A 21840-nucleotide genomic window follows, 5' to 3' on the forward strand; every position below is an offset into this window, starting at 1 on the left:
CTTTCCCATTATGGTTATAAATTCTAACGATACACACGAAATCTGTATTTTGCATACAATCGGAAAACGGCGCCTCGGTCTACCGTTCCACTAGAAATATTTCGGCCAAGGTGCAACTGCGCGCTACAACGCGTACAAAACAATTTCATTACAGTTTGATCTTGCGCCAGAAATACAATTTTTTATTCTACTTTTATCTCGTCATTATTTCCTCCCTCCGATAGGTCTTGTTCTCATCTTATCTATCGACGATCGACTCGCGGATGATCTGGGATTCTTGTTTCCGCCGATTCTACACGTACGCGGTGAGACGGAGGCTCGGCGATTACGTTATACAGCGTAAGGCTGTAGGCCGTCTGGGAGGCGCGATGAAAATCGATATCGAAGAGAAGGGAAAAAAGAAAAGTAAGAATGAATAATAAAAAAAACAGAAAAAAAATAAAATAAAAAATACGAAATCTGTGGGCGGATCCCGCGTTAGCTCTCAATGTTGAGTGACGATAAACAAAAAATCACTTATTTACAACGTAATAAAATTTTGCACAAAACCAGCAGACGACCATCGATAAAGAGAGAATCGCGAGTTGGAGGGAGAGAGCGAGAGGGAGAATATAATATCTAGATTAACGCCGGGATTTCCAATTCCGAACCGAATGGATGTCCTCAAGTATTTTTAAAGAAGCACTTTCTCCGTAACGCAATTACTCCCTGAAAGATTTCGTCGGCACGAATTGTCGACTAAATATTCAAAATGCAAGCAATGATTATCAGGCATTCCGAACGATCAAGAAGACACCTGTCAGCATGGCTCTTGGTTGCACACAAATCCGATTTCGAGTATGCGATACGAGACAGGTGCGTTGCGAAACATCCGCGAAAGTAACGATAAGCCCGTAAATCTCTAAACGATGTGGCAGGTGAGATAAGATGAAAAAAAATTAAACTCCCTCACTTTCTCAGAGTTATTATAATCGTTTCGATTGTAATTAGCTGTGACAGATGTTACGACGGGACGGTAATTGCAGGGGTTGGCTGTTAACGGATAACGGATAATTGTGCGCTGCGCACACATTCGAAAAAACAACATTGCAAAATTGAGTACCACGGATAGTTGCAGTCTGCAGGTGCAATTATACAGTTGCGATGCGGTTCTAGTTCTTGATCCAGCTCCGTGTGGAACATGCCGGTCGGGTTATAATGAAGCACGGAGTTCGAATGAGTAGTTATAATAGCTAAGGTACCAGCGACTTGATCTCGGGATTGACCTTTGTAACTTTATTGGCTCATCACTCGAGCGCAGAGGTGAGGATAGTTGGATGCTGAACCGTCTGGAAATAAGTGAGAATATCGTGCAAATATCGGCTGACTGAGTGCAGTTTTATCGCCGCGACGTTGGGGCTGCAGAAGAGTCGCGGAGGAATCGTAACGAGAAAGGGTCGCGATCACGGCTCGGAGCCAAGGCTGCTGGGATGATATACCTGCCATGTACGACATCGGAATTTCATGATATTTTGAATTCTGTTGATCGACCTTCGAAAAATGAAAAATCCATTTGTAAATGTCTAGGTATAACATGGATGTGTGATATAAATTACGGATCGCGTCCGGGCGACATTCCGGTATCGGTAACAAATTCGCAGGGAATTTGAATTCCACACGTGGTATGATAGTGTTGGCGCAGGGTCGTCATGCGACATCCATTTTAACGACAACCTGAATTCGATATGTATGCCTGAGGCGAACAAACACGTAGAAACCGCGAAATCCGTGTACGTGTACGTGCAAATTTAAACTGCCGGGGATCTATGAATATTTGTAAATTAATGGATGTACACCGGACAAGTGGTAATAATATTTGTTTTTTACCATTTTGAATTCTGTCGTTTGGTTTTGTTTTATCTTTTCTTTTTTCCCTTCACATTAACTCATCCTCGGATTTGCGTGCGCGAATTAACATCTACAAGTCGAGACTAATCAAGGGATGAGCTGATTTGACAATACCGCGCCGGCACCTGATTGGAGGAGACGATTAGCCGCTACTGATCAATTTGGTATAAATGGTGCGGGATCCGTATCCAGAAATCAGATTCATCCGAAGTTTTATCCTATCGGGAGCATCTTCTACTCTGACCATGCAGTTCCTAGTGAGTGATCTATCCGAATAGTTATCGAGTTATTATCACCGGACGATCGTTTCTACAGTCACTTATAATTTTTGATCGATAAAATATACCTAATAATCGAAAACGAGGCAGAGTTGGTACTCGGTAATCGAAGCGAAAAAATAAGGGACTAAATTACTACCCGAGGAATTATTGTCGTACGAACTTAATTATTCTTTAATTCCAGATCGTCGCTTGCGCTCTTTTGGGCGTGGCTCTTGGCCAGTACAACACATACCAAGGCTTCCCAGGCTACCAGGGCTACCAGGGATACCCAGGATACCAGGGATACCGGGGATACCAGGGATACCCAGGATACCAGGGATACCAGGGATACCCAGGATACCAGGGATACCGTGGCTACCCCGGATTCCAGCCCGCCAAGCCTATTGAGACCAAAGAGAAGGAAATAGTCCCGGTCAAATCGGTCTTCCCCGTCAATCCAGTCGTCACTCCAGTCTACACCAAGGGAGCGTACGAAAGGTAGGCCAGAATTCGAATCCTGACTATTGACTCGGTCGTCGACATGAGGCCTTCGACTTTTTGACCGTTTATAAATGGTAATTTTCTACCCTGGAACGAACGTCGATTGTAAATTTGCATCATCTTTCCCAGCGGAGTGTACGCCCGTATTTTGGCCCAGGAACAGGATGTCTCTCCGGACGGTTCTTACTCCTACAGATACAGTACTGACAACGGAATCTCCGCTGCCGAGAGCGGCTCTCCCGCCAACGGTCCCACCGGTCCAGTAGAGGTAAATAATACTCGGTCTAATTGGTGGCAAAACATTTTTATCCCCGAGTAATCGATTCTCTCGACCGGTTACTGCCCAGTTTATTCTTCTTCGCTTTGCCTTTTAATTAACCTCTCTCTCTCACTCCTCCCCCTCCGTTGAAAGAATTACGATTTCTCGTGCAATTCCGTTGCGCACGCCAGTCGTAAACGATTGATTATTACCAGCAAACCGAATTGGGAAGGGGAAAATAAGGTAAAAGAGTCAAACAATACCTGATGAGTAAGGTCACGATTTTAAGGCCACCGCAGTTAAAAATTTCGAAACACCGCCGTGCGAGGTATAAAGTCGACCGCGATGTCAGGATCCAGACAAACCCCCCGGCATTTTGCATCGGACTTTACGTCCCCTTATCTCACTTTATCAATCGTCGATGCACACGCACCTTCGCGTACGAAGACCGCACTCCACTACTCGTACCGCTCTCGATACGGAGCGATAACCCTTCTTCCTCCCGAATGTCAAACGCTCATGCGCATTTCCGTTCCAGGTTGTAAACGGAGAGTACTCTTACGTCGCCCCCGACGGTACTCCCTTCCAAGTCCGATACGTCGCTGACGGAAACGGCTTCCACCCCCAGGGTGTCCACATCAGCACTGTAGGTTCAGGATACGCCCGACAGTACGAGGGTCGCGCCCTTAACGTTGCGGCTAAGCCCGTAGAAGCAGCAAAGAACAAGGAATAAGGACCTGCGTATTTATTTGGAAACAAACTAGCGTTAGTTATTAATCTGCTTGGCTTGAGGGCCAAATTTGTTGTAATGTGCAATTTCACCGACCGACATGAGAATTGTAGAAGTGGAAGATGAATTAATAAAGTTTCAACTATAATTCAAACAAAACAATTTGCCTTTATCATATTGTTACACACATCCTGATCTGATCCTCACGAGTATCACATTATAGATATTGTTATTATAGAAAATTTCAGCAAAATCCAGGGTACAGTTGCAAAAACGATGCGAATAATTTTAGAATTGCAGGAAAATGTGACGCAAGAAACTATTTGCAGTATATAATCGTAGTGATTGTCGCTGCTATTACATTTTATGGTTATTACAACATCGAATGTGTTTGTTTAGATTTCTGCTTCTTGTTCGGCTAAACAAGGTCTTGATATCAATCTATTGTTGTACAAACGTGAAATGATCGAAATGGCTGGAAAAAGTTTGGAACGAACAGTGACCGTAGATCAAAAACTGTACAGTAATACATGCTAGATTTTCAGCAGATTACAGGTACAAGACTGATTTTCGCGTCACGCTCAGAACTACACTTTTCAGTGATGGTAAAAAATGAGAATAGTCAAGGACTGTGTACTACAGTAACCTACGGAACTATGGAAATTTCAATGCTGGCGAATCAAATTCTCACGTCTGTCTGCCTATTATACCTTAAGTTTTAATGAAATTCCGTGATTTACGACCGTGTAATACAACTTCCTCGTAGCAAGAGGCATCCACGTTCAATCCCACGGGTTTGGGCAAATTCGAAGGTCGAGATGAGTAGCCGGACGAACACGTTCTCAATGCGATATATGGGGCATGCCACGTCAAATTAGCAGCCCATGCATCTCACCCTCTTCGATTCTCATCATTTTTTAGTATGATGTTCTTGTCAACCCAAAAAGATCCCGGGAATTCTTTCAGATTTTTTTCAGCCACCAGTGGAATGGGTAAAAACTCGCAGAAACAATGACGAAAACGCGATTTGAATTTTTTTTTAACATTTCACACTGATTCTGTGATTCGAAATATGGGTTTTACGCAAGACATGATAATGAGGTCTCAATATTATTTATTATTTTTACTATTTACTATTTCCGAAGTGGTCGTGCTTTTTTATTTTTCATGCGCCTCGATCTAAATAGACTGCAGAATCACATTATTTGTATGATTCCGTGATCTATTTAGACCGGGGAATAGGAAAATAAAGTCCAATTCGAACATGGGAAAACTAAAATGTTGAAAAAAAAAAAAATAGTAAATATTGAGATCCCGTTATCATGCGGTGCTTAAAAATCACATTTCTAATCATGGAACCTGTGCGAATTTGTACAGTTTTAAAAAAATGGTGTTTTTGGAATTGGATATTTACTTTTTTTTTCCAAATTTTACCGGTGGCTGAAGAAAATCTGAAAAAATTCACAGACCTTTTTCGAGACGGTATGAACATCGTATCAAAAAATGATTAAAATCGAAGAGGATGAGGCACATGGGCGGTTGATTTGACGTGGAATGCCCCAATACACATACAACGTCAACTCGGGTGGAATAATGGAGGATAAAATAAAAATTCAAATTTAAAATCGAGACCATGCCATTTCGTTTGGACCCTTGAATAACTTAGTTGCTTGGAATTTATTCACGCTGACACATGACAGACCAAACCGCTTTTTGTCTATTACCATTCTTTTTTTCCCTCTTATTTTTATCTCCATCTTCATTTCCCCCCCTTCGAACCGATGTCTGGCACTGAACAACACCCGTGTGTATAGGCTCAGGGCGAGGCTGCGGCTCGGCCCGCCTAGGCAAAGGTGAAAGTGCTCTACGCATCCCAAGTATCTTCCACGATTTTGCATTTTTTATTTTATTATACTGGTCAAGGACCGTCTAATATACGTATATTTGCGCTCGTTTGTCGGTGTGGATCCGTTCCAGTGTAGGCGGACGTATATAGTATGCCTACCTATCAAAAGGTGTTGTTGGGCAATGGCAAATGATATTTTCAGACGTATAAACGCTCGTAATATTTCGAATTACACGTTACGTCAACCAACCGCATGTACGCTCGATAGACCTTTTTACAGAACTGCATATCGTGATCCGTGCAAACTGTTCGTTGCATCGATCTAACGAAGTATTTGGCACAAAATGCCACGTCTTCATATCCAATTAGGTCATCGATGAAAAAGTATTCCCGTATTTCAGCGGATTGTGATATCCCGGATACGGAATTAATATTCTCTAGAACTTTCAATTTCGGGTAATCTCAAACTGCTGTGCGGTATGACTAATTGTATAATTAGCCACGAGTGTATTATTGACAACTATTTGCAAATAGTGTCATAGATTAGGATTGGAATTCGCAAACTGAGGCCATGCACTTCACGTGCTACGTTTCGATGAATAAGAAATTAAATCTGCTGGGAAAAACAAGCTTAGGCGTGGTTAAATTCCTGTGAACAATGAAAACAGCATTAATTTAACATTATTTTTGTATACATTGATGGCATGTTGTACAGTATTTGCAAAATATTGTCATTAGTCCATCGTGAAACATTGTAACGCAACATTATCCTTATAAGCGAGACGCGCATTATCGTTGACAAATTACAGTAATCAATCAGACAAGATAAGTAATATACAAGAACTTCTATTTCGTAATGCGAGGCGAATTTCATTTGTGCATATAAATCAGAGACCGAATAGCTTGACAGACCTTGATTGAACCGTATTTTACAAGGGGATGCGTACCTACCGATGTGAATCGGAAAAAAGTGAATCCTGTTTCGCAGTTTTTTCAACCCCTTCACTTTAAAATGAAAACATTGACTCAAAATGCCTTCATTTGAGTGAAGAAACACTTTTTGGCCGATTTTGAGATGTTTTGGACAAGTTTCAAGAGCTGTTTTTTTTTTTCAAAATTTGCGTTTTTCTCGCAATGTGAGAATAATTTAAAAAAATAAATAGCGGCAATCGATTTCTCAGAAATTTTACCCCCACTTCATATACTTGACAATTATTTAATATGCAGTATGTTTCGAGAAAATTGTAAAAAACGAAAATAAAAATTGCGTAGCGAAAGGACTGATTTCGTTATTCTGTTGATTGCTAGCCAGAATCGAACATTATAAGAAAATAATATCAATATATTATTTTCACGAAGTTTGAAACACTGTACGCTTTCCAAAATTCACGAAAGCCGCGCGCACGCTTCTAATTTTATCGTATGTCACATATTTAAAATAGGTTTATAATAATAAAAATTAATTTATCGAGGAGAAACTATTTTATCTTTCGCAAATTAAAAAAATGTATAGTTTCCTTTTCGTCCTAATTATTCGCATTGGATTGTGAGATTCTCGGGCGAATTCAAAGTCGCTGCCGCAGCTACGATGAACATTGTCCAAATTTTTGCCACCGCTGTCTCTACCTAGCGGCAAGGCAAAGTATCGACTTCGCGAAAATAACACAACCCGATGGATCGCTATATCGGTAACATTAATGAACCTATGGCAACTGCTCGTATGCATCATGCTCTGAAACCCGCTTCGATGCTTCAGACGCATTTAAATACGTAGGTGAAATTCGGCTCGCTCTGCGAGCGGTATTTCGAAATTTGCGCGCGGTTCCGAAGCGGGAAATTAGAAATTCGATCCCTTCTTAAAAGCATAGCGAGTTCGACACGACTTAACATTTTCTTTCCCCTGCCAGGTTCTCCTGTCCTTTTGCTTTAAATCACATATAGATTGAAAAAAAAGTTTCTAATTTCGGTTGAAAATGAAGTTTTGTAATTTCAATTTTGACATTTTTGGAACATTACAATAGTCAAAAAATGATTGCCAGAAAGATTTCGGTTTCTCCCGACAAACTCTCGCGATGATCTCGGGAACGGCGCGATAGGAAAATCTGAAATTTGTAGAACTTGACAGTTAATTGATGGTCATGAAACATTGCTATCAAATTTGGCAATGAAATTACTCGTTCTAAAATATTTTTATGATAATTGACGGTACTTGTTCCAGTGATCGCTTTGGGTTCAATGGCGATGAAGAGTACCCCGAAAAATTTTGTCCTTACGATTTGTTTTCATTACTTCACCTATAAGCCCTGCGAATTGGCGATAGTACGTCATAATTAGCGTGGCGCCATTTCGATTACATCCGGATAGATGTGGTTCGATCAATGAGATCATCTGCCTCACGGATTAAATTTCTTGGATGGCCGTATCGGTGTTTCGATCCTTAGCAAATCCGAAAACATTTCCGTATGATAATTGGCTTCAGTGCGAATAAATTTATCATCGTACCTACGTGTTCACACCTCCATAAAGCTTTATGCGGCTGTTTTTAATGTCCTGTACAATTGGCGCCTGGAAAAACAATGTCGTCCTGATAATTCCGCAGTTTTGTGGTATACCAGTTTCCAAATTGACACGAGGATTTAATCTTATCTCAAGTCCAACGATTGGCCTTCGAAAGCCATTAAATATGTTATATAAATAAACGATCGACTGTTGACATTCCATAAATGGTAACACCCACCGAATTTGAATTCTCTCTAATCTGGTGACATTGAGATCAATGATGTTACTCGCATAGCTGAATTCGTCACATCCGTTCATCATCGTATGTTTACGCCTACGGGCATTGAACACAGTCCTAAAAAATTGTATAAATGTTAATGCTAATAGTTCGGATTGAGAAATATTGGTAAATTGATGGGTGTGTACCGGACGAGTTTTAATTTTGTCTTCATTTTTTATTATTATTATTATTATTTTTTTATTCAAACTCATTCGCCGATTCACGTGCGACGATTATACACATGCTTTAAAACTGTTAAGGGATTGAACTGGTTTCAGAATACGGGCGATCCGATTGGTAGATACGGAGAAGGAGTCCTGATCACTTTCATATAAATAGAGCGAACTCGGACTCCAGAAATCAAATTAACCCGGAGCTCAATCCTCTCGACAGCATCATATCGTTGAACATGCAGTTCTTAGTGAGTACTTTTTCAAATATTACAAAGACTCGACAAACGCATTAGCTCTTTTTCGATTGTCTCGAAAATTGGAAACAGTGTGATATTTATACTCGAATCTGCGGAAACATCGGAAAAAGTGAAACTCACCCAGCGTAACTTCTATATTATTCCAGATCGTCGCTTGTGCTCTTTTGGGAGTGGCTCTTGGCCAGTACATCGGGTATCCAGGATACGCAGGATACGCTGGATACTCCGGCGTGTACCCAGAATACCGAGGATACTCGGGATACCCAGGATACACGGGATATCCAGGATACCGAGGATACTCGGGATACTCAGGATACTCTGGATTATACCCAGGATACGCAGGATACGACGGATACCGTGGCTACCCCGGATACGCCGGCTACCAGACCGTCAAGCCCATCGAATCAAAGGCGAAGGAAGCATTCAAGACAATTGCAACGGTAGCCGAGGTTAACCCAGTGTATCCGGTAGTCGCTCCAGTCGTCCCGATCGTCCCGAAGGCGTTGGGAAGGTACGAAAATTTGATTTGCTACTCGGGACCAAGGTCTTCTTTCACTGACGAGGGAAACCCTTGGTGAAATTGCTCTCGAAGGACCAGATTCGCGGATGAATCGCCAGTTTTTCCAATTCCGCGGCGGAAAGTGTGGATTGGGTATTTTTTATTCAACGATTATCCTTGTTTTTTCTTCCAGCGAATCCTACGCCCGCATCGTCAACCAGGATCAGGCCAGCGCTCCGGATGGTAGTTACAGGTACAGCTACCAGACTGAGAATGGAATCACTGCTGCCGAGAGCGGCTCATCAGTCGTTGGTCGCAACGGTCCAGCAGAGGTTTGCACAATTATTGAACAGCCGTGTAATCCTAACTCCATGCGTCACCATCCGTCTTTCCGATGTCTTATATATTGAAGAGCGAGTCGATGCGTTTAATCAGCCCAGAAACACTCTCGATTCGAGATAATATCAAATGAATTGATTTCTTGAAACTGGTCGAAGTTCGGATCCATTACCGAGGGGAAGAATCTAGACGAGCTTGATATCGATCGGCACTTAAAAATCAGCGCGACGATATAAAGTGGTTCGCGAAGCTAATCAAAGAGCTGTAAAACTTGTCGAAACATTCGTGTTATTTAAATTCTTACGAAAGAAGATCACCTCCGAATGAGCGAACACTAGTTCTGAATTTGATTTAACATTCAACGCGAGCTTCTCAGTTGGTGGCATAAAATTGCCACGCCTAGGTGTTGTAATCGAAATTGATGTGTGAAATACTCTTTTTATTTTGGCACGATCATCATCCTTAATGAGGTTTACCGTCTTTGCAACCATTCGACTCTGCAATACCTCTCGCGTTCTCTATGCGTTTCCCTTTTTCCTTCTTTCTGATATTTTCGGCTTTCTCGTTTTTTCGAACGGAAGTCACTGCTCAACTGCCTTTCAATTTTTGTTTCAGGCTGTGGTCGGAGAGTACGCTTACACCGCCCCCGACGGAACTCCCATCCAAGTCCGTTACACCGCTGATGAAAACGGTTTCCATCCCCAAGGAGTCCACATCCCGAGCACCGCCAGATACCAGAAAAGAGCCGCTTCTGCCGCTAAAAAATGAGACTTGGCGAAAAGACTGTCAAGGCTGACCGACAAGGCTACGAGCTGCGACCGCCGTCGAACCCTAAAACGAACTAATATTAATTATGACACATAAATTCATGTTAGATCTGTTTCATTTTTTATCGATAATCCAGCTATATGCGATTAACGCTATTGTAATTAACGTCCGATGTATAACGGAATTTGAATAAAAAACATATACCGACGACCATAAGTATTTCAATCCCCATTTTTCAAAAATATATAAAGTCATCAGCATATGACATTTACCGTTAGTGAATCGTTCTTGTACCACATATATTACTTATATATACTTTAGTTTGATCGGAATTTAGCGAGAATTTATGACCGTGTTACAGAACATCCGGATCACGGTAGGTGTGTATATATGACACGTTTAATATGTTTATAACATATGTTATCCAATATTCATCGTCCCGTAACTCGAACAGCAAAAACAGGTCTAGAATTGGAACGCAATTGCCCGCATGAGAAATATATTTGCGAACATTATTTGCGGACACGTATTCTCTTGCACTATGCCGCATTAACCCAATGTATAAGGATCATACATCTTTCGCAAAGAAATATGACCTCGAACATTTTTCTCATAGAATATAAATGTTTTTTTATGCGTACTCAGGGAGTGCTAAGAAAAAAACGAGTATTTCGCTGTTCGAGATTAGGTGGGCGTATCTTTTAAATGTTTCGCAAGAGCAGATGACATTTGTAGACAGAAATTTCAGGGAAAAATATTAATGATAACATTATGATGATAACGATCAATAAACATTAGGTTTTGTGGAACTGGAAAGCGTCAATTTATACAAGCCTTAATCTGAAACATCGATGTACGCAACGTTTATACAATATGCCAACCGCTGCCACCCAAATAGGTCATGTCAATATTCTTTCGCATATTTCAATCGGTAATACCAGAATTTATAGTCATAGTCACCTTAAAAATATCGACAATTCAAACCTAGTGGAAAGCGAGCTGCGGCTTAGAATTACGTCAGATCACGATTAGAACACATCTATCGTGATATATGGTGCTATCTCCAAAACACAAGGCAATATTGTGTACCCGGATGTAAATAACTTCTACTTGTATATTCAGAACAAAAAAATTCCAAACCCCGTTCACCTAATATTTTCTATAGATCGAAAATGAACACTTAACAAAGGGGAAAATTCTTACGGTTAATTCAAATTTCTATGAATAATATAATTATACAGATGTAATACAGTGCAGTGCTAAAATGAATCATGAAAGATTTATACACAATAACGAAATACCGTCTGCGTAATACATTCTCTTCATTCCGTCGTTGAGACGTCGCATTCCTTATAAGTAAAACGAGCGTCACAACTGTTGACCGATTATCCCAATAAATCGAACTCAGATGTAATACGTAAGAATTGTCCTCTTTGCAATACGAATTATAAAGATTTAACACATTCTTCTATCTTAGATTCAAACAGGCTGTGTAGAACTGCTACAGAAACCGTTCTGCCTCCCGTTTTCAACGTAAAGTTTTGTATCACCATTTTTCGCGGTTGGTCGTGATTCCAACGGTGATTCGAACGAATTCGAACCGCCGATGGTAACATAGGTACAAATTTGGACTAGTTTTCAATACTGCTGCTTCTATCTGGCGGCAAAATGAAATACTACTTGAACGAAGCCTATCCATTTTGATGATTCGCCTTCGCCATCTATGCATACGTAAAAAATTTCATGCCCATCTGTCACGAACGGTAATTCTGCTTGTAATACAGATTGATCCTAACCTAACCTAGTCGACCGACCGTTTGTCATTCTCAAATTTACGAAGTGTAACATATTATAATTCCGGAGTATTGATAATAAAATCAATAAAAATGCCGGACCATCTAGGAGACGATATGCGTAAGGTGAAACCGGAGAAAGAGAAGGAAGAAAAGGAAATAAAATGTGAGAATCCTGCCAGGGAAACTTTCGCTTGATTCGAAATATCGATGCTCTGTTACACGGCATTTTATTCGGTTATTGAATTGTATTTTACTGTTTCAGCTCTTGACGAGGGAGATATCGCATTACTTAAAACATACGTAAGTTTGTAAATATTGCGATAGAAACACCTGTGTTAAAACACATCGCAAAATTATATTCAACCTGATTCACTCTCTTTCCTGTTTCAGGGCCAGGGACAATACACAAAGAGCATAAAAGTCGTCGAGGAAGACATTCAGACAATAATAAAGCGCGTAAATGAATTGACGGGCATCAAAGAGTCGGACACGGGACTGGCGCCGCCTGCGCTCTGGGATTTGGCAGCGGACAAACAGACGCTGCAGAATGAGCAGCCGTTGCAAGTAGCGAGATGCACCAAAATCATAAATGCCGACTCGGATGATCCCAAGTACATAATAAACGTGAAGCAATTTGCAAAGTTCGTCGTAGATCTCGCCGACTCTGTCGCCCCCACGGATATAGAAGAGGGAATGCGCGTCGGTGTCGACCGCAATAAGTACCAAATCCACATACCTCTGCCTCCGAAGATCGATCCCACCGTCACCATGATGCAAGTAGAGGAAAAACCTGATGTCACCTACAGCGATGTGGGAGGATGCAAAGAGCAGATTGAAAAGCTTAGAGAAGTTGTTGAAACGCCACTTTTACATGTACGAACAAATTTTGTCAATAATTCATAATCGCGGAGACAACTGTTAGTAACAAATATGGATATTTTTTACTTTTTATTAAATAATTTTTTATGAAAACTGTCATTTTTCGTTGCACAGTCGTTAACTTTTATGCAAAAACTCGGCGTCACATACTGTCAGGAGTACTTGAGATTGGAAAAAATAGTAACATCAATTGTCGTTGTTTTCAATGTTGATTAATTTTTTCCTCTGCGCGTTTCTAGCCTGAGAAATTCGTCAACCTAGGTATCGAGCCACCAAAAGGAGTCTTACTGTTCGGACCACCAGGTACGGGAAAGACGCTGTGCGCTCGAGCCGTAGCAAACAGAACCGACGCTTGCTTTATTCGTGTTATCGGTTCTGAATTAGTTCAGAAATACGTTGGAGAGGTATGTAGCAAACAAGGAAAAGCTCTGTTCGTGAAAGAAATATTAATTATAACTCATTGATACTTACCTGAACAGGGTGCTCGAATGGTCAGAGAACTGTTTGAAATGGCGCGTAGCAAGAAAGCCTGTCTAATTTTCTTTGATGAAATTGACGCGATCGGTGGTGCAAGGTTTGACGATGGCGCCGGTGGAGACAATGAGGTACAGCGTACTATGCTCGAGTTGATCAACCAGTTGGACGGGTGAGTTTTAGAAATACTATAAATAGAAGTGTCTTTAGATAATGCATAACCAATCGTCGCCAGGTTATTGACTGCACAGTCCGATATAATGACCACAATTTTCCAGGTTCGATCCGAGAGGTAACATCAAAGTACTGATGGCAACTAACAGACCAGACACTCTAGATCCGGCTTTAATGCGTCCTGGACGTTTGGACCGAAAAGTAGAATTCGGATTGCCTGATCTAGAGGGCCGAACGCATATATTCAAAATTCACGCACGTTCCATGAGCGTCGAAAGAAATATTCGGTTCGAACTACTCGCTCGATTATGTCCAAACAGCACAGGGGCTGAAATTCGCTCAGTTTGTACCGAGGCCGGCATGTTCGCAATCAGAGCGCGTCGCAAGGTAGCAACGGAGAAAGACTTCCTAGAAGCTATTCACAAAGTGATTAAATCGTACGCCAAGTTCTCCGCCACCCCGAGATACATGACCTACAATTAATCTCGCTAGGCTTCAACCATTGTTTGTATCAACAGTTTGGTAAATTTTAACAACTACTCGTGCTTTGAATTTTGCTAATTTATCCAATGCGAATTTTCATTATGATAATTTGTCTTATAAAGAATCATCGTATTGTAATATTGTCGTTATTTAATTGTACCCTCACCTCCTCGATTCACTGATTACCAAGAAACGGAACTTTTTTAGGATTTCAATTGGAGTATCACAGGGCTCTTCAAACGCCGTCTTTTAAGGTTTTCAATCCGTACTGCTTCAGCTTGTTTCTGATAGCTTCCCTCTTTCGGATTTCCGCCTCCATTCGCTTGTTGTCGAGCAGACAGATGTGAGCGCACGGCTTATTCACCTTGTAACGCAATTCTCTCCTGGGATTGAAGCCTCGTCGTGTTACGTTCATCTCCTCGTCGGGGCAGCCCCAGTATTTCGTCGGATAAAATAGTAGCCCCACTGTCTACCTTGTCGTATGCATATAGTAACTAAGAAACGATCGATCTTATACTGATGATTGATGATTTTCGCTTACTAGAAACATTACTCACATGAGTTCGTACGTGTATGCCGTACGTGATTAGACCAACAATGAGAAGAGGAATTACGAGGCTGATGCAGGAAAGGATCAGGAAAGCCTCAAGCTCCCAAAGTTTGTCATATAGAGTATTTATCCTAGTGGGCAGAGAGAAGAAGACTGCGAGGTGGTAGATCGTGTAGTACTGGAATTGAACAAGCATTTAGAAATCACCTCGTGTACATGGACAAAAAGCAAGATTCACTAACCGTGGCAATCAGCGGCGTCAAATAGAACATGGCCTTCATGAGAAGATTCGGTTCGAATTTGTACATGAATTGTATATCGTCGCAGAGCCGTGTTACGGAGTAAGAAAATAGGATAAGCGAAGTCATGATCGCAAGGATCAACAGGGTCACCAAGGTTCCAACAAAGTCGAGAAAATCGTTGATAAATATTCCTCCAACCTGAAGAGGGTGTCGGATTGAGAAAAAAATTTCATCTCCAGGACTGTTAAACCGCATTTTATACCTTTGTCGTGAAAATAAGGCTAACTGCAAAACAGGAAAGCGTCACTATGCTGACAAGATATGACCGGTACGATTTTACAGATGGAAAAGCTTCCAAGAAAGAATTGACCGTTGCGGTGAAGACTATGGTCTGAAATCGAAAAGGTATCATTTGTCGGCGAAAACACTGAACAGTTCGGTCGCATGGACATACATAATAAAGCCTCACCATCTCCATGACTCCCTTTATAAAAAAAATCAAAAAAACCGCAACGATCCAAAGCTTTGCCATCGGCAGCAAGGATAATTGGGTTGGGATAAAAGCCGTGACGACCACCTCGTCTGCAACAAAAAAACCTGGCTAGTTGTTGTCTCGAGTTTACTCGAGGTGAAGAACTAAAGGCAACCGAAGTCAACGCAACGCCGGTATAAAGAATAATTATTCAACGAACGTGGCCAGATGAAGCAGCTCATATCAAGGCCCTGATTATCAGCCATTGACCCGTAACAGGAAAAGACATAATAGATTCCAAGGTACTGCAGTATGCTGGCAAGAAAGCCAACCAGAAGGACGTCTGTGTCGGGCATGGAGTTATCTGGGCCGTAGCTTCCCAGTTGTATGACGGTACCCTCGCATATGTGCGACATGAGAATAGCGTGAGTCAATGCTTTGACCCAGATCTTAAGTCCAAGAGTGAACCAGGTTTCAGCGCACCAGTAAAAAATGGGTTAAATCAAAGAGTTGAAAAGCTTAGGAGACATCGTGATGTCAACTTAATGCTCACTTTGTAATTGAACAAGCCACTGAAGTCCAGCATGAGAAGGGTGCCTTTTTCCGAGTAACCCTCGCTCGCCCAATCTATTAGTAGCATCAGGAAGTAGATGGTCGTTACGGAATAAGCGAGCTTAGCAAACATCTGGGAAAGAATGAATCAAAGTCAATTTCTTCTTCGGTAATGATTTGGAATGAGATGCAGTGAATGAGTAATAAGCAAGGCCTTGTACTCCTTTGAACGATCCGAAGTCACGAGTGGTCAGAATACCGACGATTATCCAGACCAGCGCTGAGGCCGCTACCCATTTTGAGTTTACCGGACCGATACCGTCGGGTTTTTCATCCGGTCGCCAGAGGTTCGACACGCTGCAGACCAAAGTATCGAAGGGTTCTTTAACGCCCTAGTATTAAGCAGATGAAATGCATTTAGGAATGAGCGAAGGGGATGAACTATGTGTTCGCCACTCTTTGGTGAACACCTTACGGCTACCGAACTGGAGCTCACCGATAGTACTGAGCGATTCCTGGATAATAGGTGTTGTTGCAATCGACATTTTTGGGTTTTGAACTGAGCTCGAAGCAGGGTGGCAAGTTTTCAGACTCGTAGGTACAATCGGACCAGTAATTTTCCGGCATGAAGGGTATCAGGATGGATTGTAGGACGAGTTGACCGGTTAACGCACTCCAGTAAATACAAGTGTATAAAGAAAAGGCCATCATGCTCGCGCCAATGCCTGTAAATTATTCGCGAAAATTTGGAGTTGTTGGTATCACGTAATCCGTGAAGCGAAAATCCTTACCGTAACCGATTGGGAAGATGTTCCATATCTTTATGTAGCCAAACTTTGAATAGTATCCAAGGAAGAGATGTTGACATTGAAGCGGCGCTATCACGATGTGGTGAATTCCGTAGTAGAGTATCAGAAACGATACTGTAACGTAACCCGAGAACCAAAATAACATTGGCAATGTGTCCCTCAAGGAGAATTAAATCGGAATCAATTTCTGGATCGTATTTCGAAACGGGTTTCTCACTTTTGGAGTTCAGTTTGTTACTCTGAGTACGTACTTCCGTTATACTGAGCGGACTTTGTAACGGTAACGATGAAATTGTTATTTCCCGACTGCAGAATGAAGAGGATAGCCAAATACTCCAGGCGATTTCGAAATACCTTGTTCTCATCCCACCGCCGATTCTCCTGAAGATGAAAAGACACTCGAATTAAAAATTCACGTAGCGGTTAGGGTGTAATCGGTCAACTCTAGCTTAAATCTAGGAAATCGATCGAGATAATAACAGAGTGTTTATGTCCGACAGATTCCACGTCGCTTATGGATTCGTGTTTCCGTTCTTCTTCGTCTTCGGCGATCTTGTCGTTTTCGTCATTCCTTTTCGCAATCATCGCTGTTAATATGGACAATTTTTACCTCACCTGTCAAGATTCGATCTCGACATTCGGACTGAAACCAAATCGCTACTGTTTCAAAAGTGGCGAATCGAGGAACGGGTGATGAAACATTAGAAAAACAATATGAATATGCTCTGGCATAATATGCGAAAGATTTTTTTCTTCAAATTTCGAACGAAAATAGATGAAGATCAGTTACAAAATCTGATTTTCCAGACCGAATTAGCCTTATTTTCTACGGCTAAAGTTCAGTTTTATTGGCACGTTGGGTACGTTAATGAGCAGCGAAACCCAGTCCAACAGTTTTCCTTCCCACGAGAATTTCAAGTCCCGACAGATCTGAAGAAGAAGGATGAGCATGACTTTGTCTTCCGGAACCAAGGATCTAAAAATACTATCAAACTTTCAACACACCCTCAGCAAGAATATTTGAATATTCTGCTCTGCCAATCGTCTCGCGATACATGATCGAGGACCGTGGCCAAACGGAATAACCAAAAAGGGGTTGAAAGGTGCATCCGATGACGCTTCGCCCTCCCGAATCCATCGTTCGGGTTTGAACTTGATCGGATCGTTGAAATTTTCCTCAAGTCTGCATATCACTTGGTTCTGAGTCACGATAACGGTCTGAAAAAAATCGATGTTCACAGATAAACGTCGTGCGACAGTGGGTCTTGGGTAGTTTCACGCAGCTAAGCCAACGAATGATCGAACTCCTTTTACTTACACCTTCCGGCACGTGATACCCGTTCAGAACTGCGTCCGTTTGCAGAATCCTTCCAACACCAACGGAAATCGGATTCATCCTGAATGTCTCCTTGATCACTGCCTTGGTGTAAGTCGCGTTGTTCAGCACATCGCCGTCGATCGGTTTGTCCGTCGTCGGCAACAAGTTGATCGATTCTCTGTGCAGCTTCTCTTGAACTTCGGGATTTTTGGCCAGATGATAAAGCACAAAGGACGTGCTATTCGCCAGCTGAAATAACCCGTAAAAAATTAAGGAAACAGTCGTATCGGTTGTTGCAGTCCGCAAGTTTTTGATTATTCTTCACCGTGTCCATTCCCGCAAGGAGCATGTCGCACGCCATTCCGATTACATCTTTCTCGTCGATGTTCGGATTGCTCAGGTACATTTCGAGCAGCGATTGCTTCTCGGTTGGTGAGCTCGTCTGTTTCATCGATTCAATTTTCCTGCTCACCATGTCCACAGCGACTCTTTGCAAAAAAAAAGAAAAAATGGAACATTAACTGGTGCAACTAGAACGAAGGTGGCCTCTGTTATCTTAGCGCGCTTACTCCTCCATGAAGCTTTGGGCTTTGCACAATTTCCGGTACATCGGCGTATCGAAGAACCTCCACAGCTGCGGCCCGTTGTCCAACTTTAAGATAGTAGTGTTCGTGGAATTGGCCGCGTCTATTAGTCTCGAACTTCGCGAATCACTGTGCAATTCATCGGGCGAAAAGCTGTGCAGTCTAACGTCAAAGGCCACGAGACACGTTACTGGAAATTAACGACAGGTCATTTTTCATCGCACACTCAATAGTTGGATCGCGTTTTTCTTAATTTTACGTTATCTTTGTTTGAAATTCCAATTCCCATTACATTCCAAGTACAGTCTTGACAACACAGGTAGAAAATCTTCATGCTTCGCCTGCGTACTGAACTGGATAAATTCGCCGATCACCTCGTCCGTCTCTTGCAAATAACTTCGAACGTTTTGAGGCCGACTCAAACCCTTTTGAAATTCCCGTCGAATCCTCCACCAGTCTGATCCATTACTGGAGGGGGAAAAAAAAGAAAATTCTTACGATTCTGCGTCTCATTGTCATTCTGATAGAAATTTGAGTAAACTTAATTTATACAGTGTTCCCAATTCACAGATGTCGAAACGCTTATTTCATGTTTTTACATACGTAGGCAGAAGACCGCCAGTATTGTAAATGGCGGGTCTGTCGGTGCGGTATTTTTCCAGTGCAAGATGACTCCTTCGTTTTGGATACAAGCCTCGTTCGCGACTCTCCATGCGAAATATTTCCTCTATATCTTCAGGGCGAAAGACCCAGAGGACGTTAACTCCCGGTATAATCTCTTCACGAACCAGCGGACCGTACTGCTTCAATTTCTTCGCACCGTTCTCGTGGAGTTTCTCAAAATTGTATTTTCCTATCGAATCGATGAAAATTTTTATGACCAGAGAAAGTCTCAAGCATCAATCGATTTGCTAGGCTTATTTCGCATCCACGGTCGTGAGTGAAAGCGGCTTAAGGTACCAGCTTAAATGTAACTCGCTCTTAATTTATATTTTTGTTTGTAAACAGAGATTATAATTTGCCGAGATCTTGGAGTGAATCAGCTACGATGTACCATTCATTAATGGATTATTATACTACTATCCGCGATCAAACGGTGCCGAATTCAGCACACAATGAGAATAATAATTGTATACCTGATATTGTTAATAAAGTTTATACTGACCAAAATACGGCAAATAGTGATACAGGGTTCCAATTACAGGGAAAGATTTCGGCCCCGGAATATCCTTGAAGGGTTTGACATCCTGCGCTGTTTTTACTCCGCTTTGAAATCGTTTTATCAATCGCAACGGTCTCAGGGCACGAGCGTGAAGCATTTTAAACCGTAACTTCATGCCTACTTTACTCGACGCACTATTTTTCAAAAATAACAACCTTTGTGTCACGATGTAAGCCGAAAACTAAGAGCTGTTCAAATTATTGGACGTTCTGTCGACGGCTTCTTGCACGTATCTCGTCGCCCATCTTTGCTGTCGCTTCCCATCCTCTCTCCGTCTCTTTCGTCTCCTTCTTTCTTGCAGAAGCGATCAAGCTAGCCTTTTCCTTCCCCTGGATCGTCTTATTCATGTAATCCGTGTGCCCCAAGCCGATAGAATTTCAAATACCATGCATTAATTTGATCCGAGGTAAGATTGTTTAGTGCTGAGTAACCGCCATGTACGATAAACAGTTTTACTTAGGTCGAAATAAGATTCTAGCTGTGGAATAATCAAAGCGTAAATTCCGCTTACACGATCACTGAAGGTTTTAAACCGGTTCCGGGCTTCGGCAGTTCATATCGGTTATAAAAACAAAGAAAGCATTTTGCATGTAGAATGCATTACACAACTCTATAAATTGTAAATTTCCCCATTCAGAAGTCATACTTATTACAATCTGGGGCTTTGCATGTGAACTCGGCCACCTCTGCACCTTGACAGCTTCAAGATTGAGCGGACCTGCCGTGATTTTTTGAAAAAAATTTCAAGACCCCGTACCGAAGATCTCATCAGCGAAAATTTTGGGGTCGAAGAAATTGAAAAATTCCTGATCAATGTCATCTTGGAATCGGAACGTTATATCAACAAAAAGAAAGTGGTCGATTATGATTCGTCTTGAACCGTACTGTTTGCAAAAGAAACATATTAATTGCCTTTCTTCGGATAGAAGGTCAAACAAAATGTCACCATTCAGTAGATTGGGGGTGTCCATTAATTACGTGAAGTGTTTCTTTTTTATTTTATTTGAAACCCTCTGATCCTTGATGAGATTTGGTCGACTCCTTCCCCCTTATTTTGAGCTCACGTTATTAATGAACTCATGTAATTCGCATTCCGAAATGTTTGTTGATCTTCTCGAGCCAGATTCATTCGTTTTCTGAACCGTGAGCACGAACCAGTTTCCAATGCCATTAAAATCATCCATCACGAACCTAAGCATGTCCTTGAAAATTTACAGAGAATCGGTCAAGAATAATTTGCCGATGTGAAATAAATGAAAACACCCCGATAAATTTTCACATGACGCGAAAGTAAAGAAACGGCATGCTTTCTACGAATTTGCTATTGCGATTTCGTAGAAGGCCATCATCGTCTGCAGGATCACGTTCACCTCGATTGTCTGGTGGAGAACGATTCTGCGGAAGACGGACTGCCAACTACTTTACCGAATGCAGGATCTTTTTCTCAGAGAAATCATGGCCATGTGAAAGTGCACACCAATCTCGGCAATGAGAGCTATACTAGGACCATCGCACTGTCCTTGTCACTGCAGGTCAGGGCGGACCCAATAAAGATCATATATAGACTCTGCTTCGATGGGTGCTAGAAGACAGATAGCAAAGTGCAGTGACTTTTTCGGACAAATTAGAGAAGCTCTAGGCTAAGCCGCTATGCAGCTTGAGGCCGACAAGTTGCGGTTAAGATTAGTACGTCCTGTTTACATGCAGAAAAATATTTCTGAAACTCGATATCGACGTCGACAATTTGAAAGGCCTAATGACTCGCTGGCATTGTTTACCAAGCAGTGAAGAGCGATTAACCGTGAAGTCGGTGGCTAGAAACTAAAGTCCAGTGCCTGCGGCTTTGCGCAGATTCCTTTCTCCCCCCCAGAGGTCTTCTTGACAAACACTTGATTTTCCCGCCCGTACGATGAGACGCGGACACTTGTCGTTCGTAACTGAGTTCTGAAGTGCAGGAGATTGCCGTTGGCGATGGCCGATATATCTT

General features: G+C 41.9%; 4 protein-coding genes across 4 annotated transcripts; 2 read left to right on the forward strand and 2 right to left on the reverse strand.

Moving 5' to 3' along the window:
• The first annotated feature begins 1987 nt into the window (after positions 1 to 1987).
• LOC107219851 lies at positions 1988 to 10508 on the forward strand. The gene is made up of 8 exons (XM_015658192.2): positions 1988 to 2144; positions 2350 to 2645; positions 2778 to 2916; positions 3446 to 3637; positions 8564 to 8683; positions 8839 to 9203; positions 9385 to 9523; positions 10146 to 10508. The coding sequence occupies exons 1-8, from the start codon at positions 2058 to 2060 to the stop codon at positions 10296 to 10298; spliced, it is 1491 nt and encodes a 496-aa protein (XP_015513678.2). The 5' UTR covers positions 1988 to 2057; the 3' UTR covers positions 10299 to 10508.
• Positions 10509 to 12047: 1539 nt separating this feature from the next.
• Positions 12048 to 14242, forward strand: LOC107219848 (26S proteasome regulatory subunit 7). The gene is made up of 6 exons (XM_015658188.2): positions 12048 to 12257; positions 12357 to 12394; positions 12485 to 12967; positions 13213 to 13377; positions 13453 to 13619; positions 13726 to 14242. The coding sequence occupies exons 1-6, from the start codon at positions 12185 to 12187 to the stop codon at positions 14102 to 14104; spliced, it is 1305 nt and encodes a 434-aa protein (XP_015513674.1). The 5' UTR covers positions 12048 to 12184; the 3' UTR covers positions 14105 to 14242.
• A 13-nt stretch (positions 14243 to 14255) lies between these two features.
• LOC107219830 (sodium- and chloride-dependent betaine transporter-like) lies at positions 14256 to 17314 on the reverse strand. The gene is made up of 12 exons (XM_046746682.1): positions 17228 to 17314; positions 16981 to 17110; positions 16712 to 16843; positions 16417 to 16645; positions 16142 to 16277; positions 15922 to 16053; positions 15589 to 15817; positions 15366 to 15478; positions 15159 to 15287; positions 14897 to 15094; positions 14662 to 14832; positions 14256 to 14573 (listed from the first exon to the last, which is right to left on the reverse strand). The coding sequence occupies exons 1-12, from the start codon at positions 17312 to 17314 to the stop codon at positions 14340 to 14342; spliced, it is 1920 nt and encodes a 639-aa protein (XP_046602638.1). The 3' UTR covers positions 14256 to 14339.
• Positions 17315 to 17448: 134 nt separating this feature from the next.
• Positions 17449 to 20285, reverse strand: LOC107219832 (cytochrome P450 302a1, mitochondrial). The gene is made up of 8 exons (XM_015658175.2): positions 19797 to 20285; positions 19235 to 19484; positions 18924 to 19099; positions 18617 to 18821; positions 18373 to 18535; positions 18048 to 18296; positions 17735 to 17947; positions 17449 to 17659 (listed from the first exon to the last, which is right to left on the reverse strand). The coding sequence occupies exons 1-8, from the start codon at positions 19966 to 19968 to the stop codon at positions 17549 to 17551; spliced, it is 1539 nt and encodes a 512-aa protein (XP_015513661.2). The 5' UTR covers positions 19969 to 20285; the 3' UTR covers positions 17449 to 17548.
• Positions 20286 to 21840: the final 1555 nt, after the last annotated feature.

This window comes from Neodiprion lecontei, chromosome 1 (genome assembly GCF_021901455.1).
Source record: "Neodiprion lecontei isolate iyNeoLeco1 chromosome 1, iyNeoLeco1.1, whole genome shotgun sequence".
Classification (NCBI taxonomy): Eukaryota; Metazoa; Arthropoda; class Insecta; order Hymenoptera; family Diprionidae; genus Neodiprion; species Neodiprion lecontei.